Below are 22,727 nucleotides of genomic sequence, written 5' to 3' on the forward strand. Positions count from 1 at the left end.
CGTCGCTGGCAGAGATAGCAAAGCATTAAACCCTTTCACAGACCTCAGCTCATTTAGTCCTGGCCTAATTTTGAGGAAAATCCCAAAGCATTAATCTCTATCCGGAGCCGCTATATCCACCATCTGTGCATTATATGGCCCATATACACCCCAAGTGACAAAAACCCAAACTGTACAGGAAACCCAACCTTTACGGACGCTGTGACAGGGTTTACGAACCTTAGAAGCACTTGGACCACAGTTCCTCCATTTCCAAGTGTAAATATATTAGAATTGCCAAAATGCCTCTGTGAAATAAATCATAAATGTGTAGGAAAGTCTCAGGACGATCGAAGAAGGAGGTTTTTTGTTGGAAGACAGATGTGGCGCACATGGTTTACAATGTGAATGGCGCTCTTTCTTCAAATCTGTGAAGGTAGATGAGGGGAATGAAAGGGGTGCGTGGGTGATGACCTTTCCGACACCTGTGACGACATTTGACACCTGATACGGAGCGAAAGTCAAGGGCAAAGGCAATCAGGGGTCGGATGATCTGAAAAAGAGTTTGCCCGACAAAGTTCCACAAAGGGGGGGAAGGGTGAAAAAGGAAGTGAAACTCGACACAGCGAAGGAATCAAAGCTTTGATCAGGGTTGACCTTTAAAGGTCAGTTTCAGCACTGACTGACAGAACAAACGGAAGAAGACGATGAAGAATAACAGGATGTAAACACAGAGGCTAACAAAGGAAACATGACTTGATTATGCATGACTATTCCAATAAGATAACAGTCCCGGGGTTAAAATCATTAAATAGATTCTACTCAGAGATATTGGTATCTGCCAGAAACATCAACTGAGTGTTTCTCAGATATCTCGCTGGACACTGACCTCACTGGGTCACAAAACAGGGTCAGTACAAGTGCAGTTTGCCCTGACATTTTACAACGAGTTATTGTGCGGATCCTTTGAGAATATTTGTTAGGAATAAGAGAGCATCGCACAAATATTTAAAGCAACAGTACTTTGAACAGAGATCCAAACCCAAAGATGTCTGAGGGGAAAGAAAACAGCTAGTACAGATATTGAGGGAATTCCAGGGAGAGATCGGACCGATTCCAAATCTGACCAGCATGTTTAGGGGTCAAGAAACTTGGAATTTGTGTATACAAATGGAAGAAGAAACCAGTCGGATTGTATCTTGTGACAGATATAAAGATTATACATTAATGTCCAATTGAACCACATAGTCTTTAATTCTATTCATGCTTCAAGTGACTGCGTAAAACAGGCAAGCCCCAGCTGGAAGGAACCAGAAACACAGTGACCAATAATCATAATATTTCCTCCATAAAAGAAAGAATCCTCTTACTATAAATCTATATCTTAACAAGCGATTCGGTTTTGTCAACCCAAAATAGTTTTCTTAGCAACACACACCACATGTTTGTCCTGTGTGTGACATGAATGTTGCATTAGGTCATACTTTCTTTCTTTTCTGCCAACTTCTGCAGCAATTTCTATGTGACTCTTCCCTGAGAGGTCTGTAAACACTAAAACTACTTTTCATTTCCACTTAAAATAACTTTCCAATCTGGCAGCACAGTTAGGAAGTTCATTGGCTGTCATTCAAACAAAACTCTTCAACTTTTTTAATTAAGTTTCCAGCATTATTTCAAGAAGAGATCCGGCTGGCTTTCACTACACTTAAAATAAGAAATGCTAGCCACTGTGCGAGGAGAGAAAGAAACAAGGTCTTATTCAGTCGCCTTCAGGAGCATCGTCTCCTATCTGGCAGATCTGGAGGCATGCCAGCACCCGCCCTGTGGAATCAGCATCGCAGCGCACGGAGTTGACAAGTGCGCCTCCCCCTCCAAACGTTGTTTGACATACCCATCGTTGTAGGCTTTGCCTCTGGCAGTTTCTTTTTTAAAAGGCAAGCTCAAAGCCACAGATTATACATTTTGCTCGCAGCCCGTGCGGGATAAATAACCTACAGACTAGCGACAGCGTGTAACAGGCCTTTTATCTCTCATTTGGAGACGAGTAGCTTGCGCGTAAACGGCACCGGGCATCACTGAAGGTTGAGATCCAGGGATATTATTTTGTTATTTTAATATTTTGCAGGGAGGGAAGACTATTCGTGGATTGTGAGCATCGGATGCAGTGATATTTGAGCGCGCAAAGCACCTGTGGATGCAACCCCCTCTGATGCTTGGACTCAAATCATTCGCAAAGAACGGATTCAGCGTGAGATATAGTTGATAATCGTTTCCAACCAACGCCCTGCTTTTAATATACGAGTCTCGCGCCATGCTGTGGAGTGTTTCCTTGCTGCTGCTTCCCCTGCTGAGCATCACCGGCTGCGGCTCGTCCTTCGTGCCGTGCCAGCCGTGCGATCAGAAGGCCCTGTCCATGTGCCCGCCGGTGCCGGTGGGCTGTCAGCTGGTGAAGGAGCCCGGCTGCGGCTGCTGCCTGACGTGCGCGCTCGAAGAGGACCAGCCGTGCGGCGTGTACACCCGGCCGTGCACGCGCGGACTCCGCTGCCTGCCCAAGAATGGAGAGGAGAAGCCGCTGCACGCGCTGCTGCACGGCCGGGGGCTTTGCAGGAACGAGAAGTTGTATAAAATGCTGCATCCCTCCAAAGGTAGGCAACCACTGGGGCTCTAATGACGCTGAAACAGGTCACTGACTTTAATGCAACATTAATGAAGCCATTCATTGATAGCAGCTTCATATTTTATTCATTATAGTTGGTGCAGACCTTCTATTGTCTTCTTCCACCTATTATATCACACTATGAGGCTTTAAAGTTATTTACAGTGTCCCTTTAAGGCCTACATCTATCATATTTATGTCAGCTCTGATAGTGTTTCATGCATACAATACTTAAGACACAAAAGAGAAAAAAGACATTAAACAGTGGGTTTTTATTACAATGATTGTGTTTCAACCACATGTAAAAGGCTCTGGTGCAAAGAAATAGCAAACAGCTGTATAATGATACTCCTCCTTTGTCAGGGCTGGAATTTTAATGAAGCCCTCTGACACACACATAGAGTCAGCCAGTGATGAATTAAGAAAAGATGAACAAATGTGCTCCAAAAACACTCCACATCATAAAACTTAAATCCAACAAGTATTCTTTTCTTAAGGTGTGCGATTTAAAAAGGTGAGGTGTAAGTGCCCTCCCTGCCTCTCTTATGTGAGTCACCTCGCAGCCCTCTTTGAGACGGGCTGACACCTGTCATTAAAGGCACACGACTCAAAAGCCCCCGTGAGTCTTGACCCTGTGAACTCTGTCAACAATTGGTGCGGAGCGTCGATCAACCTGTCATCTGGGTTTGAAACGCCCTGGTGGGGCTGCGAGCCGTAAATCAGTAGGGTTCGTGTGAGTCGCCCATCGCCTCGGGGCCCCCAGCCGACATAAAACAAGGGAGAAGATTACAGGTGGTGCTCCGCGCGGCTCCTTGTTGGCTCCGTTGAATGGCAGTTCAGGGACAGTCACTGTGTCTGCTGGGGAGCATTGTGGGAAATGTTGGCCTGTGACACTCTCTTCATGGTTTGATTGATCCCTTTTCCCTTCCTCTACAGTTTCTTTTGTCAACTGTCCTTCATCCACCACCTGTGCCTTTTCCCACACCTAACCCGCTTTTATGTCTCTCTATTCTCTCCCATCACACTGCATCTTCTCCTCTTTCACTGCCTGGCTACTGTCCCGCTTCATCTCTTTCCACCCTATTATTCTTCCCACCCATCCACAGTTTCACCCTTTTCCATTCTGTGTTACACTTTACTCTCCTGCAGATTGGAGTTTTGGTATAGAAGCAAATCTACTCTGGAAACAAAAATAATCTCAGTGGTGGGGTTAGACCTCAGGACTGAGCCAAAGAACCACAGTTTATTGGCTGAGAGTGAAGTCCAATAACAAAGGCAGAAGATAAGAAAAATTGCCATACGCATGTATCAGATATGTGAGGATTTATACCATTATATTTTGGACTTGCTGCACTCTTCTCATCAGACTAAGCTAATTTAGAGCATCTGAGAACTTGTCGTATACCCAAAAATCTTCTTTTCATCTCCCTTTCCCACACTCTCCTCTGCTCCCCTCCCACCACTCTTTGTTAGTCCCACCCTGGTCTCTTCATCTGCCTCCCTCCCCCTCTCCCCCACCCCCTCTCTCGGTCACGGCGCTGCAGGCAGGCCCAGGCTGTGCCGTGATTCAGCAGAATGCAGGCTGAGCGTGGGTTACTGATCCCCCCATCTGTCCGCCCGTCAGCCGGCTTCTCCGTTAACTCCACATCTCATGCTGAGCGCACATAAATTAAACAAAACCCATGTGCACACTTGTGATAAATACACACATCATTACATTTTACAGAACTACAGAATGAGCCAAAAAGGTATATGCATGCATATAATCTAGTAGGAGCTGCCAAAAAGCTTATCTATGCACTTGAACACACCCTTAAGAACAGTAATAGACCATATGTCATGTTTGCTAGTGCATGACACATTAAACTATTGAACTGCAACTTTATCCGGACAGATTTCACATTGATTTCCAAGGAAGGAGTTTTTCTGTCACTGCAAGGATCACCATGTTTCACAATTCCAACTCGAGGAAAAGGGTGAAGAAGCAATGAAAGACGTGATCAGTCAGCACAGGTCAGATTAGACAAACTCGAGGATTAGCAAGTGAGGACTTGATTGGGTTTACACTGGCTGCTGATCTGCCTCAGCTTTCAATGGACGGAGAAAAAAAGAACTGTGTCAGCAGTAAACTGGAGGATAGTTCTTGCTTGTTTCCAAGAACTTGGAATTATGTGGATGGATGACATAACCGTGATCCTTCTCATCACTTGGGGTGTAAGGGTTTGCCAGATTTTAAGCATCATTTGCAATGACCTAGTTTCCCCGCCCAGTTAGTTTAGTAGCTTAGCGATCACGCCAGTGCAGAAATGTGGAATCTGCCAAAATGAAAAAAAGTGCGTGTCACAGCAGTGGAAATGGGCCAGCGGAGGCTTAAGACACATAGAAGGCCGATGCATGTTTAAATCTTTAAATGAAGTGAAATATCAGCATAAAAGTGCTTTTGGGAAAGAAAGCCTCGACACAGTTGTTGCGGTGGTATGAATAGAGGGTGGGACGAGGCAGAGGGGCGAGCTGAGGTTTGAGCGACAGTGCGCGGCCCCCCGAAATGTAGCAGAGAGCTGTATTTTTGCACAGATGAAGGCTGCATGTACATGTGGAGGTTGGGACACAAAATGGGCTGCGGCTGTTTCTGGTGGTCCGCCACATGACAAGTGTAATAGTATGTTTTCATGGGCCTGGGTGCCAGGGTGAGACTAAATATCTCATTTAGGTCACCGGCTATATACGTTTTAAAACCCCCGGTCTACATATACCCCAAACTGGCAACCTAGCTTGCCATAAATGTAGGCTATGTTGTTCTGTATGTCAACACTTCGGATCTGAAGCTGGCCAGTAGCCACTAACAGTGCTAAATAAGCATTTAGCTGCTGCAGTGAAATCATCCCGTCGTGTTGTGTGACATTCTCCTGTCCTCTTCCATCATGAGTTGATCTTTACTTGTTAATTTTAGGCCAAGTGGGAGCCATCATTATGCTTTTGATTTTGACCCCTTTTCTTCTTCAAACAGTCTCTTGAAAGCAGTAGAAAAATGCTTTGAAGCCTTGCTCTGCACAGGGCTAATATTACACCCGTGGACATCAAGTTGTTAGTAATAATTGGTATCGGGTTATTTTATTCCTGCATGTCTGTAATTTGTAAAGATCCGGTGTACCAACTGCACTGTGGTGAAGACAGTTCTCCTCTGATAATAGTAATCCTGTGTGAATCAAGCTTCAGAAACACATTCTTGTTCTTGCTTTTGTTCTTGTGTCAGTATTCTATCATCCCATGCTCATATTCAAGTTTTATAGGAGTTTGAGTCAGTCCTATGTGCACATGTACAGTATGCAAAGACCATCCCTGTGATACAATACACATTCCCATGTTCGACAGCATGCAATCATTAGTTTGAATGAGCCATAAACCTAAGTAAACTAAACATTTTGATACAACTGTAACCTTCTAAGTGTGTTTTTTGTGTACCTAATACTGTTGTGTTCATGTTTAACATTAGCATATAGCTCATGTTGGCTTACATGAGCTTAAATGTATGCTCAGTAGCCAAGTTTATTTATGAAGGATTAGCACGATAAAACAATGTGTGCACTATAAAAGAGTGGAATTTTAATATTTTTCATCTATAACTACACAAGATTTTCCGTCCATTGGTTCTGGCGAGGCTGGAGCTCTGCAGTGGGATGCTGTAGATAAATGTAGAGAAGCACTATGAAAAAGCAGAGAAGAAGTAAAAACTGCTGATGATTAGCTTTGCAAATGTTTTATGGGGGAGGAATGTATTCAACACTTTTATTAGGCCTAAAGGATAAACTGTTTATTTTGATATTTAAATATAACTTAAAAGAAAAGCCCAGAGGGCCCCTTTAATAGCCCTCAAACATGCATGATCATGGGGAGTGACCTCATCTGTCCTTGCCTTTCTATCAGACGGAGAATCTCAGCAAACCAAAGCGCCCTTAAGAGACCACATCAGCAGTCGGAAAGCCCAGGCCATGAGGCAGGCCAAGGATCGCAAGAAGCAGCTGGCCAGGCCGGGACCCTCCAGCAATCTGGACTTCTCCCCGCTGAGCCTGGATAAATCGGAGCCCGAGTTCGTAAGTGAAGCAGAGACTACAGTCAGGCATAGCAGAGGGAAAATCTCTCTCAGCTCAGAGGGGAAATAAACATAAAGAAACAAGTTCTGACAAATCCAAGCCAAGATGCCCCGCAGGGCCACTTTCACACATACAACAAGGTGTGAACACAGTCGAATGCCAAATTACTGAAGTACTCATTAGTGGAGGTATTTCCCGTAATCACAGCATCTGGTTACCTCAAATGTCGCCAGGGAAAACTATTATACTAAAATGTAAAAACAGAAAGAAATAACCACATCCTATTGGTTTAATCTTTTAAATAGTGGTTTAACAAAACTACAGCTGCAAAGATGACTTAAATCTTCCATTTTTAAATCAACCTTCTAATCAACTCTATTTCAATATTCTAGCGGTCCTTAACCTGTATTGCCTTCCTGTCTTGATGTCATTATTGTTGCAGGAATAGACACAAAACACACATTGTGACCATGCACACACTCACTCCTGTGTCTGTGTGTGTAGGGCCCCTGCGGAAGGAGACTGGATAATCTCATTCAGAGCATGAAGGACACTTCTCGGGTGTTGGCTCTCTCTCTGTACATCCCCAACTGTGACAAGAAGGGCTTCTTCAAGCGCAAGCAGGTACGAATAATCTATTAAAGGTCCCCTAGTATACTCTTTTTCAACAATATATTATATGTGTCAGATATATACAGAATATGTCTCTGAAGTGTTTGGCTGAAATACCAACCAGATCATTGTAACATGCCTAAAATCCCTTTATTTCCAAAGTGCTGACTCTGTGTTAACTCCACCCTTGCAGTGTAAGCCGTCTCGTGGTCGGAGAAGGGGGATCTGCTGGTGCGTGGACCGATTTGGCGACAAAATCCCCGGCATCAACTACACCGAGGGAGACCTGCAGTGCAAAGATTTCGGCAGCAGCAGCAGCAACACCAACGAATGAGAGGGAACCTCTTCTTAAACCCACCAATCAAGCTAGCACACGTCATGACGGCCAATCAGGAAAATATGGCACACATGCTTCTAAGTATGGCCAGGTGTGATGGACTGTTTTTATTTGTTTGTTTTTTTGAAAAGCTTCACATGTAGGTCTTAACGCCCCATTGACCGTATATGTTTGATGGTAGCTAACACCTCACCTCTTCATATCCATAGATAATAGAGGACTATATATATTTGTATTATATTGATAATATGTTGTGTAGTGAGTGTATCCTAGAAACTATGAGACAAGACATGTTTTCAATGTGGCTTTAAAAAAAAAAAGGTTGTGGAGACACAATTGAAGAGTTCTCGGTCCAAATTAGCATTACCTTACTAACTGTTACATGTGAATGACAACAGGATGTACAAAGATTGTTATTCCTGACTTTATATCCTGCCGACTAACACTAAACGTACCATCTTTTAGTCTACTTGTGCAGGAAAAAGAGGCAAACTGTTCTGGATTGCTGTCGAAATCCTGTTTTCCTCTCAAAAAACTGTCCATGGAAAGAATCCAATTCAGATGTTGGGTATGCTTATAAATCATTTTCTTTAGAGATGATTACTTTCTTCATGTCAATCAAGCACTCTTAAACAAACATATTGTTCTTTAACAGGTTAGATATTTGGCCGTCCAGACAACTGCGTCCACTGTTTGTAAATGTGTGTACAGATTGTGTCTGTATGTGTGTACCTAATGTGCCATGCCCTTATAGTTCTCAAATACAACAAGAAGCTTCATTTCTCACTTGAGCTACTGTCGGACAAAACGTGGTGCCGAGCATTTCCCTCCGCACACAAATCGTATGCAAAGGCCCCGCGCTGTTTGTGTTTCCGCCTGCAGGTTGTAAGTCTGCTCTCGGTCTTTATCGGTTCCTGTATCCTGTTAAGAGCGAGGTTGCTGAGTTTGTATGGAAATTAAAGTGCCTTCTGCCCTACGCCACTTTGAATTTGTATTTGCGTGTGGTCCGATTGTGTTGTCGAATCAGGGCCAGCACAAAGGAGGTAAACAATTTGAAGTGTGTGTGTGCCGTGTTTGAGTTTTATTTTTAACACAAAAAGAAACGTACAATGACAGGGGACAACATTTTCGTTCTACAGCTCAACATTTGTTTGTTATAATCTTAATGTTCATTTATTGACTCGTATAATCTCAGACATTCCTAATGCCTAATCACTATATTGTGACATAAGGAGAGCGTTGTGTCATCAGCTTATTCTTCCCCACTGTATCATGACTCTAACACTCATGTAAACGCATCACGGTGACACTTTGAACATTTAAGAATCTCAGTTAAAAAAAAAAAAAATGTGAACATTTATGGTGAAATATTTATCAGGCGTGTAATTGATGTACTCGTTTTATTTTTTTGTAATGACAAATCACTATTTAAATAAAGTTCATGTAGTCACAACAAAGCCATGTCAGCAGTTTTGTCTTCAATGTGTGAATTGTTGAGTCAGTGTATTTTGTGACTGCTATCTGTATGACCTTCATACTGCTTAAGACACATAGGTGATACTCCATGAGGGTGTTTCCATCTGCTGTCATGGCGATACTGGTTGCCATGATATAACTCATAGGGGTCTAGCAAACGTGTTTTTTTAATCAAACCCATAGAGGGTATGATTCATTTTGGCTTTATCATCAATAAATGTGATTTCAATTCTAATATCATGCGAATTCCCACTTGATTTTTCTACTGCGGCATTTTCTAAATATGTTTGGGGTGCTAATGGCAAGTTTCAAGTCTTCTTCAACACATCTTTATGTTACAACTCTTGCATTTAGAGTAAAATAGACGACAAAGCAGGTTTAATCACACAAAAAAAGTGAGAAAATGCAGGTGAACAGACTACGAAATGTCTATGTAGGAGTTTTTCTTTTCTTTCCTTTACATAAATACAAATACTACTGCATCGAGTGTGCCAAATTCAAAGTGTGTTAACAAATCAAAACACAAGCAGGCCCAATTTGAATTTATTACCTTTTTAATAGCATCATCTGTTAATAAGGTGTAACAGTAGTCTGCAAGCTAGGACATGAAAACACACCTAAAAACACCAAACATATTGAAGGCTCCTCGTTTTTCAACACATACAGTAAAAAACACTGATAACAGAAGAATCTGAGCAATAATTAGTAAAGCTACCAACACTCTGAACATCTACGAGGAAAAGAGAGTCTTATCTTATCCTACTCGGCAAACTGGATTCTAAGACTTTTTTGATGGTTAATATTTCAAACGTCACTGTCATCAAATGAACTACAGACACACACACACACACACACACACACACACACACACGAAGATAATATATAGCTTACTCAGATGTTTTTAGTTCCCAAGTACTTTACAGTTTTTTTGTTTCATGCCACATTATATCTGGGCCATGTCAGGGGTCTCCAGCTCCAGCTCCAGGTCTCTGAGGTACTGGCTGCAGTTGGGGTCTCCCCTCACAGTGGGGGCTGATGGGATAGTTCGGCCGGTGTGGGGGTTGACGCACCAGCACTCGCCCCTCTGACCGTGGAGGGACATCTTGCACTGAAACACAAAATGCTGTGTTTATTTCTGTGTGTTTTAGTTCCTTTTACATCATTGCAACCCTAAAAAAGCATATGTGTGTGTGTGTATGTGCAGAAATATTGCATCAGGTTAACATAGCCAATGTTTCTTTCTGACATAGTGAAAGATAAAACATTTTAAACCCAATAAAAGTTTTAATGTTTAACTATTTTTAGGTAATTTGTCATCATTGCAACAACCCTTAATGCATGTAAATGTGTTGTTTGTGCAGAAATTGTTACTGCACTTTTTGAGATTCTTTTCTTTATATGTATACAGTTTAAAGTGGACCTATCATGCTATATTTGAATAATATAGTGTAGGACCATACTTATATAAGGCATATTTATACTTTTTCTTTTTCAAAATACCAAACAGATCATGCATTTTAGCCATGCCTCATTTCGCTCAATTTGACAATTTCTAGCTCTGGGCAGATTCAGTGAGAACAGCACCATCTACTGGCCTGGCATATGTACTACAGCGTCTCCAGCGCTTTCGAACGGCAATGGCCGTGGCTGTCTCCTCCTGATTGGTGGAGTTGGCCCAATAGCCGTAGCGCCACCGTCCTGACGTCAGGACAGTGTTCAAATCTGGATCAGTTTTTATCAGATCCGTTGCAGCCCCTTTTTTAGAGATTTGGGTATGGAGGAAAATAGAGAGGGTTGTGTTTTCTGACACTTGGTGAGTTCCCTGGAACACCGGGGACACATATTCATGTATAAAAGACGTACAAAAGTGCATTTTGCATGATAGGTCCCCTTTAAATAGTTAAATCATGGTGAAGATAATGTCTTAAAGAGCAACTTGCAGGTTTTTTTTTTTTTTTACTAGATTTATGCTTAACCTTGCCTGAAAATTACAATTAAAAAAGTGAATGCAGGATTTCATATGTTTTACGAGACATAAGGGCAGGAATTCAGAGGGGAAAGGAGCCGTTTTGAGCTCTGCTACTAAAAACTGCTTTTTTTTAATGTCAAACGCGTCATATTAGGTCACATGGGGGAGCAACTTTCTCGGACTCTTTCTCTGCCCTATTCACGATAGTAGTTTGTAGTTGGTTTGAGCGGTTGTGATTTAGTGAGCTGGTATTTTTTCGGTAATTTAACATTGCATTTCACCATTTTTAATCATGGTGAGCTGGAGTTTGTGCAGGTTGCACAAACTCCAGCCTGTCAGGACATCAAGTCCACAGTTTCCCTAACAGGAAAAGGACCGGAGCTAGCTTTCGTTCCTGGGTGCGTTGTGCGAGGTGCATCCACCCCCCTGCAGCACATACTCTCCACAGCTGAGGCCGATCAAACAAAACGTTTATCAGGAAACCGTATTACATCTCTCTCCCCCCCTTCGCTGCTCTCTCTCTCTCCCCCCTTCGCTCCTCTCTCTCTCCCCTCCGGTACACAGCACCGTAAGACGTAGTGTGGAGTTGCATTAGGTAACGCGAGATACGGCTGATACTTGCGCATTAGTTTCTGTTATGGATCAGTATCAACAGTCCTGCCAGTAACGCTACTATATTATCATTACTACTTTAGTTATAGCCTGATATATGATATCTAACTTTACAATGTTGTGATGTGACCGACGTTAGCTAACATTAACTGTAGCTAACGCCGGTCACTCACCAAGACAGCTGCCCTGTTCTCCACTGATTCTCCTCACACCACAGCTCCATTTCTCTCCGATGGCCGTTATTTCTTCTAATCCTTGGCTGCTCCTGGTCTCTTGGATGCCTAGCAGGCTCATAATTATAAGGTTGTGGTCCGTCATATGCATACGAATATACATTTTCAACCTCTTCTTTGTCAAAACTAGCATTGTGAACCATGTTTATTAATACGTTAGACCGGCCGCTCTCCCTGATGTGACGTCACACGCGGGTGGTCTTTTTTTATGCGGAAGTAAAAATGTCTTACAAAAACGACGCCAGATGTCACTGCAGTGTATATTTATGTATTCCCTTCTACATAAATTAACACTATAATCATTTGTATGATTTAATGTTTATTTTATTTGTAAAATACAACATATTTTTGTCTTAAGGGGTGATAATGATGCTTTACCGACTTTTTTCTCCTCTAAATACTTCCATATTATCCCTCTCCGTTAACAACCCTCTTCCCCATATCGACTCGACTCACCTGTTTGAGGTTATACTGCCCCCTCTTGTCGCAGTTGGGGATGTGCAGGGCGTACAGGTCTTCCAGGGGCCCTCGGTTATCTCTGAAGGGCATCTTAGATATCCTCTCCAGGATCTGGTCCAGCTCCTGCTGACACTGAGTCTTGAAAAGAGCAAAAACACACGTCATGTTTACAGGCCCTTATTGCAGCATATGGGTGTGTTGAAGTCACAAGATTCTGCGGGTAAAAAATGTGGCAAAAAAAATCCTGTTTATTTGTTTGAAAATATGGAAGGTGTTCTTTTGTATTACAAATCTAATTAAAAAAGTGCAAAAATGCCTTCAAATTCGGCAAAACTCTTCATAAATACTGAGTTGTGTTTGCAAGGGAATCGGCAATTTGGACAAGCTACATCAAATAGCTTTTAAAAGGCACACACACATTGACACACACACACACACACACACATAGCTTAAGGGCTTTCTGTAACGAGCAAATTAATCATGTTTTCTTGCCTGTAATGAGTAACAACTCTTGCCAGTGACCTCAGGTTTACCTCACATCTCCACAGAGCCAAATGTCTTGTTGAGACAGTTATACGTTTTCCGGTGCACTAATAACGTTTCAATGATTTTTATGGCATATGGAAAATACCACGATGCAGGTCCACTTGTGAGACCAAGCTCTGTTTCCCGAGGGGGTCAGGTCAGAATCTGCCTTTTTATTAAAGGGCAGTGCATGGTGGGAGTTATGAATGGAAGGAAAATTCACTTTGTGCCATGACTGTTTTTATCCCGTTCAAATATAATTTGGTCTTTACTGTTTTTTCCTTTTTGGGCTTTGAAATTGCACTTTAAATGATCTTCATATGGCAATAAAACACTTTGCACCATGCAAACAACTACAGCTGCTGTACCACAGGGAGGCGACACTGAACTGCTCCACTTCCCTCAGTAAAATGAAGAGTTAATGTAGTGTCTTCCACACTAACAAGACTTAAGGAGACACATTTGAAAAAAAATACTATAGCGTATCTCATTGCATTGTGTTCAAAAATCTTCAGTCTTTTCCAATTTGAACACGTACAAAAATAATGTAGGTGTATTCAGAGTTCCTTTAAGTGTGGTTTTAAGACTTTTAAAGATTGGTTTAATGCAATTTGGAATACAATTTAAGCTCAAATATCTGACCGCTCTCCAGATAGGCACGACATTAATGCAAGAGGCATTATATATACTTGAGATTAAACAATGCAACGTCAGAAAAAGCGATTCATAAAACCTACTTCCTACGTATATTTATTTATTAATATATTCACTGCGTTTAATGATCTGCGGGGACCTTAAACTACCTTTAATTAACTTAAAGTGCACCTATCATGCTATTTTAAGGCATATATTATGGGTCTCAGATATATAGGACTACAAATATATAAAAACATGTCTATGATGTGTTTTGCTCAAAATACAAACAGATCATGCATTTTAGACATCCCTCATATCCCTCTATTCCAGCCCTGTTAGAGAAACGCGGATTTTGGGTCCTTAGCTTGAAAAAAAAGAGGAGGCGGAGCTAATGCCTGATCAGAATTCTACTGGAGATAAAGTTAAATTCTGCTGTCATAAAACGCCATCCTGTTCTAAACCACATCAAGGATTATTTCTGAAACAGTATGGTGCTCATGCTTTTTCTCTTGCGGGTTTATCACAAGGTGAGTTCCTTTTTTTACTTCCTGCTTTTTAAACACATGTGCTCTACAGTACAGGTTAGCTCTGAGTGTTAGCGAGGCTTGCTAATGTAAACAAAGACGAGATTACGTCCAAAACACGTCAGGCATTGTTTCTGATAGCAACTTTCTGTGGGTCCACCGCTGATTTGACGTCATATCGGCAGCAAATCTGTGTCCGCTCGTTGTACCCCCGTTTTTAAAAGATTTGGGTACGGAGGAAAAGAGAAAGGGTTTTATTTTCTGAAGCTGCGTGAGTTCCCAGACACACCGGGGACACATATTTATGTATAAAAGACATACTTTAAGTCAAAGAGTGAAACCAGCCTGTAACTTGACAAAAAACAGTGTGATCTAAATCAGATATTATACAAAAATGTATATAAAAAAGAAAAAGAGTGCCACATTGGAAGGAGTGTGAAAGATACATGTGTGTGTGGTCTCTATTGAGGAAGTTTACTAGGAAGCGTATGTTATTTGGTTGTAGAAGACAGCAAGAAAAAAAAAGAAATAGTAAGAATTAATTGTGGAAGTAATGCTCGAATGGAAAAACTGACATGCGTCATCGGACTACAACAAGCAGACTTTGCAGCTGCAATAGAACACAGTCACAAATTAGTGCCGGATAGAATGCATTTCATTGAATTTAATCATTTAAGTGACTTTCACCCAACATTTCAATAGCTAAATCTGTCTAAAGTGATGTCCCTCACCTGTTTGGGCCGTGCAGGCTTCACCTCCTCCACCTTGTTGGTCTTCATCTTGGTCTTCATCTCCTGTCTGTGCTGGCGTACGGCGCTCTCTTTGGGCCCGAGCCAGGTGGTCTCTTTGCTGGGCTTCCTGATGGCCGGGACCTCACTCACACCCTGCCCAGGCAGCGGCTCCACAGCCTCACCTGCAGCGAGGAGACACAACAGGAACATTATAAAACATCTATAGTAAGGAATATCATAAAAGTTGGCGATGATTTTTCTGTCTTTTGACCACAATTCTTCTAAAGATGATGTTGGGGGGATAGGCTGTGAAGTGTCCAGAGCACTGTTAAAGTGCTCAGAAATGCATCAGCACAATCGATGAGTCATGACAATCCTTTTCTTTTCTCACAGAACGAATCAACCACATGCAGCTCCATTAACAAGCCTGTGGGCTGAGAGAAGTTGGCCACTGTTTGTCACAGTCAGGTTTCCATGGTTGCTTTTTTTCCTAACTGGCGATTTAATTTCATGAGCAGATGTGAAAAGTGGTGATAAATGGACACATTTATTAGGCATTGAAACTTTAAAACTTGTATTTTGAGGTCGTTGCTGGTACATCAAAAATTATGGCAGAAAAATGTTTTAGGGCTAAAAATGTTTTAGGGTAAAAAAAGTGTTGGGACAACCTAAAATACATGATTTCTTAGTTTTAAATGACTTTTTGATTAAATTCAAGCATTTTTCAAAGTGGTTCTGACCAAAAAGACACAGAAACTAAGCAGTGTCCTGAATGCAACATGATTTTTAAAAGAACAAGGCCAGTACACATGATGCACAACAATAGAAAATCCTCACTGTGCAACAATAAATATATAGTTTTAACACAAGGAACGGTAACAAGGAAGTCATATTTAAACATGAAGCAAACGTCCCACTTCCCTTGACAAAGCAAATGCATTGCATGTGTTTTTCCTGTCCCTGAAAATACAAAACAGCAGAGTCTCTGTGGCCGGAGATTCCCCAGGCGGTTCTCATTCAGTTTGACCGTCTCCTCTCTCCTTGGAGTCTTGTTAAACATCAACCCTGAAAAAAAACCCTCTCTTCAAACAGATGGAGCAAACAATGTGAGAGGCCATCAGGTCCAACCCAACATGTTGTTTCTGACAACAGAGCATACTTAGAGGTGGAGCGTTGACAGAGAGGGAGAAGAAAAAGGAGCGTCCTTCCAAAGCAGCGGATTTTAGAGAAAGAAATGTTACATGAAAGCAACATTTCAGCTCTGTGTAGCTAGCAGTACAGGAAAGTATTTGTTTTTACAGATTTTCCAGTTCAGCGTGTATTTCACCTATGCAGGGCTTTATCTGACACCCGAAGGAAAGAAGGGGAAATAAGCACAGACAGTAGAGAAGGTCAAACAGTGGGCCAGTAAGTGGATAGTTATGCAAGGGCCAGGCTGTAATGTGCAGACTCGTTGAAAGGCGTTTGCAGGACAGAGAGTGTGTGTTACCGGTGGTGGTGGACTGGAGAGGCATTCTCTGCACTCTGCAAGAGGTACATTTGACATCCGGTTGTAGAATATGATTACAAAAGGCCTAAGAGAGAACGGGAGAAAGGAAATTCCAAACGAAGCAATAACAAGGTGCTGGCGCCTTTTTGCCATCAGATAGATCTGGTGTTGTTGGACTTCAGCTCCCCTCATGACGCTCCACCGTGCTTTCTCTGGCTCTCCTTTTGAAGTTTCTTTCCCAAAAAAAGGGGCAAAAGTCAACTGAAATCAGGTGTGTGCTCTCGCATGTGTGTGCAGATAAACACACGACACACTCATTGAAAATATTGGCGGATGGGGTGCCTTTTTTGTTTTGCTGTGTTACATAATCCCCACAGAATCCAAGTGCAACACCATCACTCCCTCTCCTCTAAGGACACCGGAGATGAAAACTCACATAGACACACACACGCACAACACAAAAAAAATCTCCATCTTGAATATACACACACACTAACACACAGGGTCAGGACCCCACTTTCAGGGGGCCCTAGGCCTCTGCAGACCGAGCCGTTCCACAGCGGTGGGCTTGGGATCAGCAGTATCAACAGAGCAGCAGGCCTACTGTCCAGTCTACTGCTTGAGTTAATCCTCACACAATGGCCCGAGAGGCTTGCTTTCTATATCTGATCCATGTCGAATTCCAAGATGGCACGTAGGCCAGAAGTGTCATGTCTGATTGTCCAGATTCTGGTCAACTGAGCAAATGGCAGACTTGGCCTCGGGTGGAGAATGGAAAGCATGGAAAGCATTCTCGCTCCATTATTTCCATAGAAACCAAATAGAGCCTTGTTCTTTTGTCAGATTTACAAATGGATGTCATGTCCTTCTTAATTCTCGCCATGTCGCTGAAGGGATGTTGACAGGTTAGCTAGTTGTGGAAAAATCCAAGGGAATTCCTCAGAAAGTTAACATTTTGGTAAACACTTTTGTGGCCTCTCCTTTACATTCACTTGCTAACACACCAAAGTGAGAAGAATCACTTCCCAGCTTGGGAAATCCGACTATCTGATTAAAGACGTTATTTATGTCTTTATTGAATACTTGAAGAAGTTTGTATGACTATGACTGTCTGAGATGAGCTTACCTGAGATCACCTGTGACGATGCCTGTGTATCAAGGATTCTAACTGCATGCAAATCGATTAGTAAAGCGCCAAACTGACTCTGGAACAGAAGGAATATTATTCCCCCCAAAACAAACCATCCCTCTTAATGTCGGAAGGAGGAAATCTGTTTCTCAAAAGGTCTTTTAATGCAGCTCGGACGTGTGAAATAGTTCATTTAAGAAGTGGATGAAAGGCACTGCAAAGAGTAGCTGCAGTCCATCATCCATAGCAAGGCCTGGTGGGGCTATTTTTCTAGAAACACAAATTCAGCAAAGTGCAGATATGTTTACCTTCCAGGCTTTCTGGCCCGCAACAGACATCGAAAAGCAGGCTTTGGACAGGCTCTGGCACGTACGTACACAGCGCGGCATCCAAGGCCATCTTGCTCTCTACCGGCACCGCTGGGTGAACTCTAGGGCGATTGTACGAGCCCTCAACTAGGACATGAACTGAGGCAAGCTGGAACACATCGAGATTGTACAGAATCAAATGCAGATGCCACTGACAGTCAACCACGGAAGGTGAGATATGTGAGTAGACAGAAAACACTAAAAGTCGTGGGGTTGGTTTTAGATAACATCAGCGTGTAGAGGACTGAAGTTAAAAGAGAAGAAGAAACAGATCAGGCCCCAACAGTTCCACTCCGTCCACTGTCAGTATTATTTCGGACAGTGATGGTATTGTCTTGAATCGCTCTTGACCAAAAAGGGTTAGTGGGAAGTTATTCTGGATCTCAATAGGCACGAGGAGATTCTTGGCACGGGTACAAGTGATGTCGACGCCTCGGGAAGATGGCACAAATGCCCCTGTTTGTAGAGAAGCCTGGCATGAGGGGGGGGGGATTATCTCGGAGCTATTTCAGTCCTGCGGGTTCCGTCTGGATGCCCCCGCAGGTACACAGGAATGCCCCCTGTCAGCTAACAATGTTACATCAGTCGCCAGGTGGCATAGGAGTTTTCCACTTTTCTATCCACCCCATTTTTCTCTTCATAACAGATTGTATAACACTATTGATACAAGAACTGATTCTGGTTAAGTTAGGGTCAAATAACCAATTATAGCAACAAAGTATGGGTTTTGTTTAGGCTTTTTAATCAACTGGTTCCCTATAGAGGTCAAATATAATACGGTCCAAGTCAAAGCAACTGAACGCCCATCAAGTACGATTAAAGGGACCTTTATTTGGGTCTTGGTTTCTATGGGAACAGAATATCAGGTGATGCTGCGCATAAACAGAGAGGGAAAGTCGTGGGTGTTCGTTTGGAAAATTCATCTAAGATGGAGTCGTTTTGTTATTAGATAGTCTGATATTGAAATGAAAATAAACGTAGTTATATTATTCAAATCCATCCAAGTTTACCATGAAATATTAAGTTGCTTGGAGAAGAAAATGCTTTTACAGTGTGCAAACGTCTGACAGAGATAATGGAACCAAGATCAGATTGGGAAATATTTCAACATGCATCTCTTCATCTGGTTTTAACACATGTGGATTGCTTTGGTATGAAGCCTTAGAGATGAATACTAATCTATTTGAAGACGCACTTTATTTAATCAGTTCTGTCACCATGTTAAGTCAAAACTTACAAAACAAGCATTTTTATTTTTCTCAAAATCTCAGTGTAGTTGCCTGCAGTGTAACACATGCAGGCAATCACTCGTGCAGCACACACACACAGATCAGAGATGCTGAAGGCCTTAAGGGGGGGGGGGGGGGGGGGGGGTAGATCAGAGCGCACAGGATCTGGTTTTGGTCTTATTTAACCCAACCATGTGCAATTTCGTATTTGCATTTCAGACGTTCTGGAGGGTCCACATGTCTGCGTGATCACATCCAATTTTAAGTCCGAGCACCACAGGAACATCGCGTGATATTTGTTGAATTCAGTCCCTTTTCTCTGAGCAGTGCTTGCATTTTCAATTCATTTCATATCTGGGATCAAATCTTGTAGGTATATCAGTGTTTTTGTAGCTATGTAGACAAGAAAGCAACAGCTATATTAGATTTGAATGGAAGTGTTAATCATTAGCCTCAACAAAACAACAACAAAAACTGAATTTGCATCTTTTTTAAATGTATAATCTCCGATTTCCACCTCTCTTATGTTCCCTATCTTACCTCTTACATAATGATTCCAGGTTGGGGAGAATATTGTCTCTGACCTTTGACTTCTATAGTGGTTTGCAGTGCTGGGGTTTACAGAGATTGTAGGGAGGCTGTGGCTCAGTGGGTAGTGTGCTGGACTTCGAATCAGGGCATAGTTTGAGTCCCACTGCAGTCAGCATGTCGTTGTGTCCCTGGGCAAGACACTTCACCCCAAATTGCTCCTGTGGGGCTTGACCACAGTACTGAATGTATGTAAGTCGCTTTGGATAAAAGCGTCTAACAAAATGACATGTACTGTAATGTAATGTAGTGCTGCTGTCATTTTAAATGTCTATGGATACCCCATTAATTGGCATAACACAAGCACTAAAACCAGGATGCCATGTATGCAGTGGCCTATTAGTATCCAAATAATGCAGCTGCACTATTTCATTAAATACAACCACTTAATCGTTGTATAATCAGCCCATTTTTCTGAGATTAATGCCAGTGGATTTTATCCAGAACGTTCAAGTTTGCTCTGAAAATCCCCCGGCTTCTCCCTTGAGCTGAATTTTATCATAGATTTAATTACTTCCTCTTTTTGCTGTGTATCCGAGAAGAATTTCTGACAGGAAATCAAGTCTGTGTATAGTCTGAAACGGGGCCAAAGTCAACGCAGGAGACTGACAGTAAGCATCCATAACACCAAGAGTATTATATTATATCACATAACATCTAATGGCGTAAAAAAAAGAAGCATTTTTTTAAGCTCATTCTGCGTTATATGACCTCTAGGAGAAAGACCCTTCTGTGAGTCTTCTCTGGTAGATTTGTGTGTCTTTGTGGTCATTTTGTGTGTCTTTGTATTCAGTTAAATCTTTCTGTAGACTTGTTATGTTTCTATGGATTATATTGAGTCTCTTCCTTGTTCGTACTTGTGTGCTTTCTGTGACATATTGTGAGGTGAAGGCCAACACACCGGAAGAAGAAAGTCTTGTGCTATCTTCTGATACAAAAACATTACTCTCTTATCTTTTGCCCTTGAGAAGTTGCTGTACACTTTGACCATGCACTGTAACACAGAAATGACTCTTGCATCCACAGCAAGGCTTTTAATCCATAATTCAGAGAACATTTTGAAGCTTTTACCGGTAATCAAACTGAATCCCAGACCACAGTATTGACACAAACTGTAGAAGAAAAAAATGTGCCTTCTTGTTTCCTTGACATGCTTTGTCCATGCATTTTATTCTCTTCTTTTGCTCTTATGTAACTTCAAAAACCTTGTGAACCTTGCTGAATAAGGTTGCATGAATGTGGGATTAAGTCCGGATGGTGGCTGATTATCAAACCACAAATGTGGCGTGGAGCATTTTTGACCTTTTTAAAGAGTACTGCAGAGTTCTGACCGAAAACAGGGTTATTCTGAACGCCATCTAGTTTCTCTACGTTCCAGGAGTTCAGTGCCAAAACAAACACGTGTCAGTCTGGAGGTAAACTCTGACAAAGCACGGATTAGGAAATGAGTAGAAATCACACTGCCGCTGGCTCCACTGGACACTCATTGACTGTGTGCAGCTTTTTATGAAATCATCCAATTAAATGAGGCTGTTTAGTTTTCTTCTTCACTGCGACCTGTTCTTGTTTAAACACAAACCACATGCTGGCTGCAGGCCGCACGGATCTTCATTGTGATCATCCTGCACATTCATCTTAGATCATTTTCCAGGTAGACAGCCCATTATGTAGTTACTTTAAACACCAGTTTATTGCTATTTCTGGTCAAAGTCCACTTTTCCAATCAATACAGCATTCCTCCTGCTGTCTCCCTCTCCACTCCCCTTTGGAAATGTCAACATCAATACTATGATGTTTTCTGTGTCTATCCAACTCATTCTAAGAACTATGCATGCCACTACCTTGTTCTCTGTTACAGTGCTTTAAAGGCTGATTTGTTCCGACACTGGGAAAGACTGGAGGGCCAGCTGTTCGGAGCATAGTGCATGCACACCAGGAGGATCCTCAACACTATAAACATGTCTATGCAACATTAACAGGAGTGTAAGAAAACCATGCAACAAGCATAACATGAACCATATCTGCAGTAGAAGTTAGGAAATACAGCACTAGCATAGTAAATGATTATGCAACATAATAAAGTGCTCCAACCACAGATTTGTTGTAAGTGTATGGTAAATCCTGAATGCAAATGGTTTAAATTATTAAACAATGCATGTTAAAAGGATGCATTGCAGACTTTAAAGCAAACTATACGTAAAATCATAAAATATATCTTAAAGATATCATGCACTATTGTATAATGGTCACACAGATTGGAGCTTCATGACAATGCAACATTTCTACACTATTCTTCAGGCTGCAGTCTAGACAGTGTCATTAAAAATTGATGGGAGAAAAAGAACAGGATCCAGTAAACTGACTGACCGCTGGTCTGCTCCCGCTGCTCCTGGCTGTAAGTGGCGGTCTCGGGGTCCACTTTGCGCCGGCACTGGCCCTGGCCCTGCACCAGTTGCTCCAAAGGAACCTCCGAGTCGGGCGTCGGGTAGCACCGCAGACCGGTGGCGCACCTCGGAGTGTACACGCCGCACATCTCGGTATCTTGCTGGGCGCACACGGGGCAACACCCGCAGCCCGGTTCGCGCACTATCTCCGCGCAAGTCTCGGTGAGCCTCGGGCACAGAGCCTGGCGCTCCGCGGTGCAGCCCGGGCAGCGGAACACCATCTCGGCCAGGGAAGCACCGGCGAGAGACGCGGAGAGGATCAGCAAGCTGCAGCCCGCGTACGACAGCATTGTTAAAGGCATGAGGGTTTGGGTCATTATCATGGGGCGATGGAAGGCAATCCCAAGTGAAAAAAAAGGGGAAGAAATGTGCATGCGAACAGGTGAAGCCCGGGGCTGCGAGGCTGCTGGGTCCTACAAATTCCCAGGTTTGCTCTAGGGGCCACATGTGGGTGTTAATCTGGGAGCATCGGAAGACGTTTGTTTCAAATGTTATAGTTTGGCTGGCATTTTTGCACAAGTATATTTTCTTATGTTATACTACTATAATTGTCTAAAATGGCTCAGAATGAGAGCATAAGTCATGTAAGTCAAAGATAATTCATACAATTAAAGTGTTGAGAATACAACTGCATGATTAG

The 22,727-nt window shown here is 42.4% G+C and overlaps 2 protein-coding genes across 2 annotated transcripts; one reads left to right on the forward strand and one right to left on the reverse strand.

Moving 5' to 3' along the window:
* The first annotated feature begins 1,889 nt into the window (after positions 1–1,889).
* Positions 1,890–9,530, forward strand: igfbp5a (insulin-like growth factor binding protein 5a). Its single transcript, XM_034151592.1, has 4 exons — positions 1,890–2,624; positions 6,560–6,726; positions 7,231–7,350; positions 7,532–9,530. Exons 1-4 carry the CDS (start codon positions 2,291–2,293, stop codon positions 7,670–7,672), a joined length of 762 nt encoding a protein of 253 aa, XP_034007483.1. The 5' UTR covers positions 1,890–2,290; the 3' UTR covers positions 7,673–9,530.
* Positions 9,531–9,683: 153 nt separating this feature from the next.
* Positions 9,684–22,498, reverse strand: igfbp2a (insulin-like growth factor binding protein 2a). The gene is made up of 4 exons (XM_034151591.1): positions 22,011–22,498; positions 14,841–15,022; positions 12,422–12,562; positions 9,684–10,259 (listed from the first exon to the last, which is right to left on the reverse strand). Exons 1-4 carry the CDS (start codon positions 22,459–22,461, stop codon positions 10,095–10,097), a joined length of 939 nt encoding a protein of 312 aa, XP_034007482.1. The 5' UTR covers positions 22,462–22,498; the 3' UTR covers positions 9,684–10,094.
* Positions 22,499–22,727: the final 229 nt, after the last annotated feature.

Source organism: Trematomus bernacchii, unplaced genomic scaffold, assembly GCF_902827165.1.
Source record: "Trematomus bernacchii unplaced genomic scaffold, fTreBer1.1, whole genome shotgun sequence".
Taxonomy (NCBI): domain Eukaryota; kingdom Metazoa; phylum Chordata; class Actinopteri; order Perciformes; family Nototheniidae; genus Trematomus; species Trematomus bernacchii.